Genomic DNA, 12,999 nt, shown 5'->3' with positions numbered 1-12,999 from the left:
GGTGCTTAACGGCACACCAACACCATTTTGCAACATTTTAAAATGATAAGGTGTCGTTTTATAATAATTATGATATCGAAATAATTAAGATGTCAAACCATGATCAAGATGAAATTCCGCTTGAACATCGGCAAAGTTTTGCCAAAGCTATCAAAGTTCGAAGTTGCTGAAGCCTCTGACCTAGCAACTTTACTAATCAAAATATTTCTAAATTTTGACATGATTTTGTACAAGAAAATGAAATGCCGCAGAATCAAGTTTAAAGTGTAGATTTATACTAATTGCGATATAAGGATTGATTAAAATTAAAAACTTGACATTTAAAATTTTGAATTTTCCAAATTTCAAAGGGGGGACCCTTACCATTATCCTGGAACCATGGCTTCGATAGTCGAAAAATAACAAAATTTTCCAATTCCGATTGAAAATCGGGTCAGTTTTCTTTGAGTTATGACAGTTGTAAGTTGGGAAACTCTTTTATTTCAATTGTTTTGAGTAAGTTGCCTATTTTTCAAAAAAAACTTTTAAAATAAAAATTTATTGAATAATTTAATATGGAAAAAATTCCAATTTAATGCCAGAAATCTCACACATTACACAATAGTGTTCAAAATTCTAATTTCCTTCACATCAAAATGTTGGATCGATTAAAAAAATTTTTGAATTCCCTCAACTTGAACTAAAAATGATATATATGTAATTTAATTAAATTAAATTTTTTATATTAATTAATTTGTTTTTTTATTCCGACTGCTTTAAGTCGCTGTAAAAAAAGTGAAATTTAGAATTTTATTGCTTGCTATCTATGCATATATTTTTATAGCACAAGAGTACCATATTCAATATAACCTGCGATCGATCGATTCATAAGGCCACCAAAAAACTCAAAAAATATTATCACGCTATATTCTTGATAGCTTGTATATGATGTCCAAGACTGCAAAATAATATTGTCAAGAATAGTATTTTGATATATAAACAAACAATTTTTTTTTTAATAATTATTAAAATATATTTCTATATTTAAAGTCAACAAAAAATAAATTAAAACATATCAAACATAAAGATAAATCACATTAAATGGCTGTCACGGGTCAGTAGAAATGAGTTCTAAGTAGGCTGATCATTGCTGGGAGCCAAATATCATGAGTTGCTGTGACAGGGCCATTTGCTGTAGAAACTGTTGTTGTTGCTGGGGCAGCTGAATGCCAGTGACAGGGAAGCCTTGCTGGAAGACCGCCTGCTGCAGTAGCTGGCGGTAATAGAGACCGAAGCGGACCTGTTGCTCCAAGATGGCCGCCTGTTGGGCACGATATTGCTGATACTGCAGCGCCATGTGCGCATCCTGTGCCTGCCTGGCACGACGACTCATAAGGCAAGCCAAAGTGTTGCGATCCGACGCTGTTGCTCCCGTGGACTCCTCTGTCGGGGCGTCTGGCAATGGCGCACCATGTTGGCGTGATAGGTGCTGGCAGCTGGGATTGGTGTAGAACTGGACTTCTGGTTGGAGGTGGCGACTCCGTCGATATTCTGTTCGTTGTCCAACCAAGGGCGAAAGAAGCCTTTTAACTGGCGACGTTTGCTGACTGGTGCCTCTTTTGTGATATTCTCCTTGTTCTGCTCCAGAATCAAATCCACATCACGTTTACGCTTCTGAGAGGTGAACTTCTTGTGCAGATAATGGACTTCGCTGATAACCTGGCTGTGCTCCATGATTGAAATTCTCGATTTGGTTGATTGGCTGACGTTGTTGATGCTGTGACGTTCAATGTCTGAATGCTGCTGTCCTCCGTCCGATATCCTGTTTATATGTCCAGTCTCGACAGGATTTTGGGTCACAGGTAGCCAGTTGGCCCCTTTCTTTTGGGACGGAATATGCATTTTGGTTCGTAAACAAACGGATTAGCGCATCCTTTATTACCTAACTAATCGTTGTTTTTCGCCTAATCGTTTTGAATATTTTTATGACCTGTCGCAGCTAATTACCTGTTGCTACCTGCTCATCAAAATCAAATGTTGGCCGCGTTTACCGGAACTCATCCATGTACATTATATTGACCTATATACTTGACGCCATACATTCTGTGTGGTCCTTGAGGACATTTTTATCTTTTTTGTCGCAATTTCTTGGAATTTCCCGGCAGAGCCTACTGAAATGGGGCTACCCATAACAATAGAATCCATACCTACACGTATAAAGAAATATTTGCGATCTTGGTTTCAAAAAAGGTGTTTTAATCAAATTTGTTAAGAAAATAGATTCGTTTCCTATACTATTTTTTAATTATTTTTAATTACTAAATTATTTGTAAATAAATAATAAAATACTTATCTTAGTATAGACTAATATCTTTTATTCACGCGATCATAGTATTTTTTAACCCTAAACACATGTCGCATTCCATTACAAGTGAGAGGATTCCCAAGTTTTCTACCGCAGACTGGACAATATATAAATCTTTATATACATTTATTTAGAAACTTAGCTCTAGTACTCGCATTTGAATTTTGAATTTGCAACTAACAAGTTAACAAATTATTCTGATTAATGGACACCATAACATGTATTGATTTATCAGCGTTAAGTGCAAATATATATTTACATTCTCAATTAGTTAACGCTATAATATAGAAATGCAACTGCATTGGTATTTAGTATTCCCATAGAAGACTTTAGCACTTTCATATTCAGAGTTTAGAACAATGATGACAAATTAAGTGCTATAAATATGTATATACATATATATGTGTAATACATAAAATAATAAAATAAGATTTTTTTAGCTTTCGTATTGTATCTTTTGTATTTTTATCAGCTAACCAAGTCATAGTCCAGTCTTTTAGTAAATACGAATACTATAGATATTATTTAGATCTTTTCTTACAAAACTCTTCTGTACCATAAAATCTATATACAAAAATGTTATCATTTATGTTTATTTATTTATTTATCAATACACGACAAAATGCAGCCGGAAAAACAAACAACAAAGACTGCAAATTATATTAAGAATTAACCATTATAATTAATTTTGAATATAAATTATGAACTGAAACAAAAAAATTACAAGTTACGTTAAGTTAAGTTTAAGACCGGTTTGATAGTAATTGATAGCAATAATAGCTTTTGTTTTATATTTTTATTTTTTAATGTTACTCGTATTTTAATTCGAAGGTTTAATTCTTTGAATTATATAATGTTGAGTCGTTTATAATAATTTTTTGTTCTGTGTAGTCACCTAATAAGTACATCAAAACCCCCTTACCTTTATCAATAGCAAACTTTCAATTTTTAACAATTTTAATTTATTGATGGTCAACAAGAAGAATAAATATGTATACAGAACTTTAAAAGTCATCACAAGGTCAATAAAAATAAATAATAATAATTTAAATGTATATAGAATAAACTAGATAAAAATGGAGGTCAAGTCGATTGTGAAATTGTCTAGCGTTTCATTGCATTGCCCTGTTGTTGTGGCCAGGATTGTCCAATCTGCCGAAGCTGATGGAAATGATGGGCGCTGAGTGGCGGTTGTGTCGAGGTCACTGCTTCTTGCAGGAATCGCACATAGTAGAGACTCAGGCGGACTTGTTGTTCCAAGTCCACTTGGTGTTGCTGCTTAAATTGATTGTACTGCTGCTCCATGACGACTTCCTTGGCCTGTCTGGCACGCCGACTGAGAAGACAGGCCAAAGTGTTGCGATCCCGACGCTGCTGAGCCTTCGGACTGCGCAGTCGCGGCTTGTGGTTGCGCACCATGTTGGCGTGATATGTGGTGGTCAGTGTGGCGGGTGGAGTTGGTTTCCTTGGCGGTTGCTCTGCAAATGCTGCTGCTGCTTGTGGCTCATCCAACCAGGGTCGAAAGAATCGACGTTTGGCGGGCAGCTCCATAACAAAGACCACATCATCCTCTTCCTCATCTTGACTGCGCTTACGTTTCAAAGCGGTGAATTTCTTGTGCTCGTAGTTGGAGGCGTTGTCCATTGTGTTGGCAGTATCCATGCTCATCTAATGACAATTGATGTTGTTGCTCGTTTGCTGTCGCGTTGCCGACTGTGTAGCCATTGTCCTCAACATAATCTTTTATTCAATATTAGGTAATTGTTCATCCCAATCCCAAACCCAATCCAAATCCGAATCCACATCCAAAGCGTTTCCCACCAATCCCCTTTATACAGGTATTTCCCAATCAACTTCATTCATTCAAACGTGTGCCTGTACATCGAACTAATCACCTTGTCTACCTGTGACCCAAGTACCGTACCAGCTTGTTTGTTGTTGTCCAGAGTCAGGTAGCTGGTACCATGGACATAGCCTGCTTAATCCGCCGGCTGCTGCTGCAGTTGCTGCTTTTGCTGAGGTGTCATAAACCAGTTGTCCTTTTTCTTTTCCGACTGTTTGTATTGCCAGCGATTTTCACTGGAAATACCTGTTGACTGAACACAGACACCGAACCAGGTCTAGAACTGTCCCTGTCTCTGTAATCCTGGCGCTCATATGGCCACGCTGTCTACATTGTTCGGTTTCCTTTATGGCCCTTCTATTGTTTCAAACGATCCGTAACAGCATTTATGACTTCAGCTTGTGAGATCTCTTGGCCAGCTGAAAGTGTATCTCAAATGTGCTGCAAGTACTTCTCGACCAGCTTGTCCTCATACCTTGCTCTAAGTGCGTATAGCATTATGTCGGATTTTTTCATTCAATGCCCTGCCCTGTCCATTGATTTATGCAGTCACTGTCGTCTTATGCTAAGAGGATTTATTTCAGGAGGGCTTGAGTCCTGCCCTCAACAAATGCTGAGTCAAGACAGCAAGAATTTTACGTTTGTTATCTTTCAACTGATAAATTGCTATATTGTTTGATTACAATGTTCAATGTTCTTATTTCTTTAAGACCGGAAAGATTTGATAAAAGAAATGTAGTGCAATCACCTCCTATCTCTACTACACAAACCTACCAAAAAACCTTTTCTTCTCCCTGTTACACAACTTTAATGCAATTCCAGAAATGTTCTGGAAAGAGAACATTTCAACAAAGTACAAGTATTATCTAGAAAATTTTGTGAATGAAACTCGTTTTGCTGATCTGTCTGCAGTCTTACACATTGTTTGGTTAAAGGATCACAAGCTTCTGGGATTAATGGTCTTTTTCTGTGCTACAGTGAACAAACTTAAGGATATTTTTTTACTTCATTTATTATTATTTTTTTTCAAGCTGGCTTTTGTTTCGTTTAAGCATTAATTCTGCTATATTTTAATATATGTTTTAATGTAAATGATGATTAGCGATGTTAATCAAAATTTTAGATCGAGTTTGATATCGAAATAGAAAATCGCCAAAAATAAGTATCGAGTTGTCGATATATCGGAAAATAGTAGATCGAGTTTCGGTATCGAGTTTTCAAAAATAAATTTGATGTAAAATTACATCGAAATACCGACAACTCGATTTTTGCGAAAATTTATACTTCAACATAAAATTTTATAGAAAGTTTGGCATTAGATCATTACATATTATTCAGTTATACTTAAGTAGATTTTATTATATTTAAAACATAGAGACATGGTCAAACAAAAAATAAAAATTATTATAAACCAACCAACCGGTGACAATCTCTACCAAATTCTCTACTTTTAAAATGATTTTGACAACCTCGAGTTATTATAAAAAATAATGTACGCTAAAGAAATTATGGAAGATATAAAATTTATTTTATAGTTCGAAAGTTTTACCACAAACCATTTCCTTAACTGTTGTTGGCCCACCTAATGCCATTGGTATAATACTCATTAGTTTCTTGTCCAAACCTGAATATGGATTTTCCATAAGATATAATATTTAAGATAGTTGAAAATTTGAATTGCGCCCCCGCTGCTCGCTTTGGCAACATTCGAGGGTAACCGACAGTAGGACAACCTGTGCTGTGGCACTGGAATGCAGTTCCGATTAGATCCAAAGTCATTTGAAAATTTATAGTTTTGAGTATAACTTAGATATTTTCAAAAACAACAACCGTTTACATACTAATCCTTATTTATCGACCCATCATTTCTATATGATTATAACAAAAGGTTTTCAAAATGTATAAGCAAGCCCAGATCACAATTTTTTTCAGATTTGTTGAGGTATCTCAGAAAGCAATGATGCCTATAAAAAAAAAAAATCTCTCATTTAGATATAAAATAATTTAATTTAAATAAGCTTACTAAAGATTAAGAAAATATTTAAAGTTTCTTTATTGGTCAATAAAATATCAGATATTTCAAAATATTATTATATTATCAATAATGATATTTTAATACCCTGTATATGTTGAAAGATTTATTTTTCAAATGTACGCTCTTAACTTGTATCCGCATGACCTTCAATAATTTTTTTTTTAATATGTATGTTTCTACCGACAAGCATCAATAAATTGTCGAGATTTTAGAAATCTAAATCTGTTAGATATAACGATATAGACTTATGTATAGCTTATTTTAATGCTCTGCTCAAGGAAACTAAGACACACGCAATGTTTTGGGAAAATCCCAATAAATTTCCATTCAATTGTCCATTGTCAGTAAGCCGAGTCGAGCTGATCTCTGGAATGGGATGGAACTTAATGAGCCAGATTAGCGGTAAGCGAGATAAGAATCCATCGAAATACTTGAGAGAATGCAACGGGAACGGACCTCTTCAAAGAACATTCTGGTCGCAGGCGCAGGCGCTGCACGGAATGTACGTCTTCTGATGAAAAATTCTAGAGAAATACCAGGAAAATTGAAATGATGCACAGGCAGAAAGGTCGACAGACCGACAGAAAGAATGTACTCGGTGTGTAGGTGCGAGCCAAGCACCGTTGAGCAAATGAAAAATTAATTACAAAGGACTTGGACATGGACATGGACAAGGATTTTTGGGTGAGCAGGTAACAATATAGATACATTGAAATATTGTAGAGCAAATCCTTTTCTTTTTATGACAATGCAGACCCTTTTGTCAACGAAGTTTTTCCCATAAACAAGGCACAGCAGCCGAGCACCTTAATGACAATTTCTGAGCAGGTAGACTGAATTTTGGGATGCCTATATAAGCAGCAGTTGCGCAGCAGAAGGAGCACAGTCAAACGACAAACATCAACGTAACAACATCTCAAAGAACATTGAACATTGAAAAAGATGGCACCTTCACACATGGATTATCCACACAACGAGAACGCGAATGAATCGGAGTCGAATGTCGGTTATACGCATAAAAAGTTCAACACGGGCTGCTACAAGCATAAGAAATTCGGAAAACGTATCAGCAAGGATGACCCGCCCACTGCTCCACCTCTGTTCCGTCCATATGCACTCAGTGAAAATACGCCAAGAAAACGTCGCCAGGAAGTACAACAGCCGCAGCATCAACTTCCGCCTACGCCACCCACAACGCCCCCCCAGCAGCAACAGCAACAGAGCTTCCAGCAGCAACAGCAACAAAGCTTGCAGAAGCAACAGCAACAAAGCTTCCAACAGCAACACTTCCCACAACAACAGTTTTATGTGCCCACTGCCACGCCCACCCCGGTGATAAACCATCAAGCCTACGCCTTTGTGTTACAAAAACAACGCACCGTACTTCAGATGCGCCAAATGCTCAGCATCAATCCCGATGCCAACACCTGGCCCACGGAGTTGCGCAATGCTCTCTACTCCATGTTGCAGCAATAAGTGGAATTGGTGCTGAAGTTTTGTAGGTGTAGCTACCACCCCAAGTCGGTGATATGCATAGCAGCCAGTGATATAGTGATTTAAGAGCCCTACGGATTGTATATGATATGAAAACATGAATGGATCATATTCACTTAGTCTTAATAATTGTACATAAAATACTTAATTATTAACCATTCAAAGAAAACTAAATAAAAAACTATTGTATATTCTATATGAATGTGACTTTTATACTGGGAAATTTGATTGTTAATGAAAAACATTTTGAAATACTAATTGTTTCAGGAGAAAAGTTATATTTATATGACAATAGTATTGAATTTGAGCAATAAAGTTATTTTTTGCACAAAACAAGAAATGATGGTTAATGAATTTTATAATCGAGGTGAACGCCTTTTATTTGGATTGCTATTACAGGTTTGAAATTTCGTCATTTAGTGACAATATTCAAAGTAATCAAAAACATTTAAAAATAAATAGTCATTTAAATTGGGGCAATTGAATTTGGAGATACATTATATTGAATGATTGCAAACACATACTTTTAAACTGAACTATATAGAACTCTTAAACAATTACTACGACTTGGCTTATAGTCTACATTGAGTTATTAAATCCGAGACGATCGAACACAGAGTTTGACTGAACTCGTGGCCTCTGTCCAGCATTAACGCTTGAATGCCGGCGTTGAGCTGCACTTTGCGGCTTCTGATCACGTTTCTGGACTCGCTGTGGTGGCGATAATGATGTGACTGCTGATGATGCATTGCCCAGACGCTTGTGCACTGGCAGCGTATCCTGACGTGTGAGTAACTCATCGCTGCGCATGCGTATTGCTTTGCCCTTGACAGGACTGAGACGTGCTCCTGGCTTCTTGGGTGGAGAGGCTTTAAGATTGTAGGTTTTGCGTGTGGCATGCAGTTTTGAAACTATAAATGAAATTGTTTAAATTAGTACAATTTTGGGTATACAATGAGAAAATCGAGCTCACCAAGACCTAAACGTGACTTAATATTGCGTGCAAAGTTGTTGTTGCCACGCGACTTGTAGGACGCGTGTGGGGCTATTTCTCGCACTTCAGCAGTGGAGGCAAATTTCACAATTTTCTCAGTGGGCATATCTACATCATGTTGCTCACTATAGCTTGCATCGCTATCCATATCACTGTCAACTTCTTCGACTCCCTCATCATCCATGCTATCGTCGCTATCATCGCCACGTTTCAATGGCACCTTGTGCACCAGCATCACCTTCTGTTGGGGCAGACGTGCAACAGACGAGACTGTGTTTTTAGCCTTAACTATTGCCGTGTTCCGCTTGGCGCCACTGTTCGTTTTGCTTTGAGTGTTCTTTAAAATCGATTTGATTTCCTTGGCAAGACCTGTATTTTGATGCGCTGTGTCGAGAGATTGCTTGCCACCGAGACGGGCAAAGACCGAGTTATTGCTTGAAGTGGCAGTCACTTTTGGGTTGGTAGATTTATGGACGCCAGTGATGTGTACACGTACATTGCTCTCGCCACTACTGGACACAATGCCCTCCTGAGAATCATCATCACAACTGGTCTTGTGCAATCTCGCAAAGACATCTGTCTTCTTCGTGCTGCTTACACGATCTGAATACACTGAAAATACATAACAACAAATCAGAATTCCTTTCTTAAATACCCTTGAATGCTTAAAAACTACGATTAGTACTTTATAACTTACACTTCTCCCGCTTGGCCAAAATCTGCTTGCTGCGCTCTGTGGTGCCAGACGGTAGAGTCACCTTATATTTGCCCTCGTGCTCGGGTAGCACACGACGAGCGGGCTTTGTTGGTGGTGTTGTGGTGCCCGTTGAAGCTGTTGTTAACTTACTGCTGGGTGGCGCTGGGGCTATAGTAACACTGCTCTTTGCCTTGGGTTTGGGCAAAGGTGTCTCGGATATCAGCATCTTGTCTACTGTATGCTGATCGCTCACTTGCTTTGAGTGACGCAATATGGCTATAATATCGCCCATTGGCGTGATGCCCATCTCACGCAGATATTCCTTGTTCAAATCGAGCAACATGTCTTCCTGAATGCGATTCTCGACAAATATATGAGCATAGCTTGCCGCAGCTGGCGATGGAATTCCCCCGGCGTTGAAAAACTTCACCCAACGAGCTGTAAGTCAAGAAGTTTTGTTAATTCTTCAATGAAAACGCGTTTTATACAAACCTGCGCTTGACTTTGACATGGTTGGCAGTGGATAACACACTATTATTATGATTCTAATTATAAATATATATTTATTTTTCACATTTATATTAAATTTTAAACCAATGCTGCCACACCTTTTAAGATTGAATGCGATATACCGAATACCAATAGTTTGAACGTCTGGCAACCTTTCAATTATTATTCCCTGGTCCCGGTAAAAGATCAATTACCATTTTCAGATAAAACTGCAGTTACCAATAGTTTGAACGTCTGGCAGCCTGTTTCTACAGGTATCATGGATTATGGATTTTTCTACAATTTTTTAAACTTTTTATTTTATTCAAAAATTTTTATGTATTACTAAATGAACTAAAAATAAGTTCACATTTGAATTGCGCGCCGGTCATATATCTTACCGTGACCAGTGAAAGCAGTGTACACTGTACAGTGAAAGCACCAGAACCGGCGTTGATCAACGATAAATATGTACATATTTATCGATTAATGCATTAAGGTGCCCACACACGACAAGCATGTGCGCTGAGCATGCTCGGCTCGTCGATGTTTTTCTTTGCCCACAGACGGCGAGCGGCTCGTTAATAACAAGCCTACTTGTTACGTTTTCAATAAATATTTTGGTCAATTTTATCTCATTGACGCTTAAATCAAATTGAAGTTTGGTGAGTTTTTATTTGATGTTCGCACACAACGCCACACACGACGAGCATGCGAATTGAAATTTTTTCAAATACCAATGAGCCGCTCGCCAATTACTCTACACATAATGAAAATTGACGCGACTCGAGCATGCTCAGCGCGCAGGTCTGTCGTGTGTGGGCACCTTTAAGCAGCTGACTTTTAAGAAACGATAGAAACTTGTTGGACAGCGTAAACAACACTTTCTGCACGTGCCGCATTTCTTAAAAGTTTTGAATAAAACTCGAATTATATGATGTCGGGTCGTCTTGAGCTGCTCAGTGAACAGGGCCTACGTCTGGATGGTCGACGACCACACGAACTGCGACACATCAAATGCAAGCTGGGCGTCTTTGAGCAGCCCGATGGCAGCGCCTACATGGAACAGGGAAATACAAAGGTGTTGGCCGCCGTCTATGGGCCACATCAAGCCAAGGCCAAGAAGACGGAGGGCAACGATCTGATTATTAACTGCCAGTACAGTCAAGCCACCTTTTCCACATCGGAGCGCAAGAATCGTCCACGCGGCGATCGCAAATCGCAAGAGTTCAAAATGTATTTGCAGCAGGCATTGAGTGCAGCAATTAAATCGGAGCTATATCCACGTTCCCAAATCGATATATATGTGGAGGTGCTGCAAGCAGATGGTGCCAACTACGCTGTATCCCTGAATGCCGCCACCCTGGCCCTCATTGATGCGGGCATCTGCTTAAACGAGTTTGTTGTTGCCTGCACCGCATCATTGAGCAAGTCCAATATTCCACTAACGGACATATCCCATGTCGAGGAGGTCTCGGGCGGACCCAAGCTAACTATAGCGGCCCTGCCCACCGCCGAGAAGATTGCGTTTATGGAAATGAGCGAAAGATTTCACGTCGATCAACTGGAGACGGTCATAGAGACGGCAATGGCAGGTTGCCGGGAGATTCGCGACATCCTGGAGGCGGCAGTCAAGGAGCATCTTATACATATTGGCAGTGCCGCCGACTGGGCGCGTGTGTGTTGAAAATAAATAATCATAACTCATAATTAATTAGATTTTAATTAATAATCGCTGAGCACTCATTTAGTTTTTATCGGCTGCTTGTTGTGGAGGCTGCCACGTCTCCAGCAGCTCCACCAGCTTGCTCCTGCGCTGTTCCAACTGCAGACGTTCGATGAGCCCGCTGAGCTGCTGTCCGCCCTCCAGGAAGCCACTCAGATTGTGCAGTGTGCCGCCCTGTTGCACCCGATGATCCGTTACGCGATCCTGCACAAAATTGTAGGTGCGAATCTTCTCATTGCGATTGAGGTTGCCCTGTTGCGCCTTGCGGGTCGCCTGTGTACTCGCCTCGGCACTCTCCAGCTGCTGTTGCATGAGCTTCGCCTGGAGACGCTTGATGGCCAACTCGCGGTTCTTTAGTTGTGAACGTTCCGACTGCGCCTCAACAGCCATGCCCGTGGGTAGGTGCACAATGCGTACCGCTGAATCTGTGGTATTCACATGTTGTCCACCTGCTCCACTCGCCCGCTTTGTCTCAATCTTGAGATCTTTCTCGGCAATATGCACGTGCACATCGGCGGGTCGGGGAATGACCGTAATGGAAGCAGTGCTGGTGTGGATGCGTCCAGATTTCTCCGTGGCCGGCACACGTTGCACCCGGTGCACTCCCGCCTCGTAGCGCAGCCAATTGTAGGCATCAGGATCGTGGACCAGCAGATTGGCATGCCGTAGGCCACCAATGTCAGTCGTCTCGTGGGCAAACTCTTCGTACTCCCAGCCCATGTGCTCAAAATATCCAGTGTACATGTCGTACAGCTCCTGGGCAAATAGCATGGCCTCTTGTCCACCAGCGCCGGCATTCACCTCAAAGATCAGCGCCGGATATACTTCATCGTCGGCGAGTGTTAGCAGTTCCTGCAGCATTGCATCCTCCTGTTTGCGCAACAAATCTGTGTACACGTTATTTTCCTCCTGCATCAAAGTCCTCATGTCCTCATCCTTCTCAGCGGCCAACTCCTGATCTGATGTGATGTTACGCTGCAATGCTCGGTGCTTCTCCAGCGAATTAACAACGCCATCGAGCCGGGAAAGACGTGCATATTCCTTGCTATTGCCGGCTGCGCTCACCCGCAGCGCGTAGTATTCCTGACGCAGCGACTCCAGATAGCCTTGCAGCTTCTCGTTCTGAAAACTGAGCGGATCCGTGCTGGCCCAACGTCGTAGAAGGCAATGGGAGCGTACACTTAACAATTTCCGAATAAACATTATCACAAAATTACTAGCGATGTTTATTTTGGTTAAATAACTGCTTACTAGAGATGGGCGATACTTATATCACTGTTACTTGTCACAAGTATTTTAAAGTAATTGGCAGTAAGAAATTCAGTGTGTACTGCTTACACTGGTTCACATTTCAAATGTGATCTTATATTCAGTTCG

General features: G+C 40.0%; 6 protein-coding genes across 6 annotated transcripts; 2 read left to right on the top strand and 4 right to left on the bottom strand.

Annotated features, from left to right (window-relative positions):
* Positions 1-1,123: 1,123 nt before the first annotated feature.
* LOC117781267 (protein Mabiki) lies at positions 1,124-1,881 on the bottom strand. The gene is given in 2 exon segments (XM_034618022.1): positions 1,124-1,398; positions 1,401-1,881. Coding segments are annotated over 2 exon segments (756 nt in total).
* Positions 1,882-3,448: 1,567 nt separating this feature from the next.
* LOC117781266 lies at positions 3,449-4,006 on the bottom strand. Its single transcript, XM_034618020.1, has one exon. The coding sequence runs from the start codon at positions 4,004-4,006 to the stop codon at positions 3,449-3,451; it is 558 nt and encodes a 185-aa protein (XP_034473911.1).
* A 2,776-nt stretch (positions 4,007-6,782) lies between these two features.
* On the top strand, positions 6,783-7,912 carry LOC117781665 (nuclear transcription factor Y subunit beta). The gene is made up of 2 exons (XM_034618466.1): positions 6,783-6,906; positions 6,977-7,912. Exon 2 carries the CDS (start codon positions 7,165-7,167, stop codon positions 7,696-7,698), a length of 534 nt encoding a protein of 177 aa, XP_034474357.1. The 5' UTR covers positions 6,783-6,906; positions 6,977-7,164; the 3' UTR covers positions 7,699-7,912.
* Positions 7,913-8,066: 154 nt separating this feature from the next.
* Positions 8,067-10,040, bottom strand: LOC117781664. Its single transcript, XM_034618464.1, has 4 exons — positions 9,900-10,040; positions 9,408-9,845; positions 8,690-9,322; positions 8,067-8,627 (listed from the first exon to the last, which is right to left on the bottom strand). The coding sequence occupies exons 1-4, from the start codon at positions 9,916-9,918 to the stop codon at positions 8,296-8,298; spliced, it is 1,422 nt and encodes a 473-aa protein (XP_034474355.1). The 5' UTR covers positions 9,919-10,040; the 3' UTR covers positions 8,067-8,295.
* A 614-nt stretch (positions 10,041-10,654) lies between these two features.
* Positions 10,655-11,610, top strand: LOC117781549 (exosome complex component RRP41). The gene has a single exon (XM_034618322.1). The coding sequence runs from the start codon at positions 10,831-10,833 to the stop codon at positions 11,581-11,583; it is 753 nt and encodes a 250-aa protein (XP_034474213.1). The 5' UTR covers positions 10,655-10,830; the 3' UTR covers positions 11,584-11,610.
* LOC117781548 (peptide chain release factor 1-like, mitochondrial) lies at positions 11,601-12,848 on the bottom strand. The gene has a single exon (XM_034618321.1). It carries the CDS (start codon positions 12,823-12,825, stop codon positions 11,644-11,646), a length of 1,182 nt encoding a protein of 393 aa, XP_034474212.1. The 5' UTR covers positions 12,826-12,848; the 3' UTR covers positions 11,601-11,643.
* Between the last annotated feature and the right edge of the window lie 151 nt (positions 12,849-12,999).

Source organism: Drosophila innubila, assembly GCF_004354385.1.
Source record: "Drosophila innubila isolate TH190305 chromosome 2L unlocalized genomic scaffold, UK_Dinn_1.0 4_B_2L, whole genome shotgun sequence".
Lineage (NCBI taxonomy): Eukaryota > Metazoa > Arthropoda > Insecta > Diptera > Drosophilidae > Drosophila > Drosophila innubila.
Note: the sequence above shows the minus strand (reverse complement) of the source record. Positions and strands in the feature narration are given on the sequence as shown.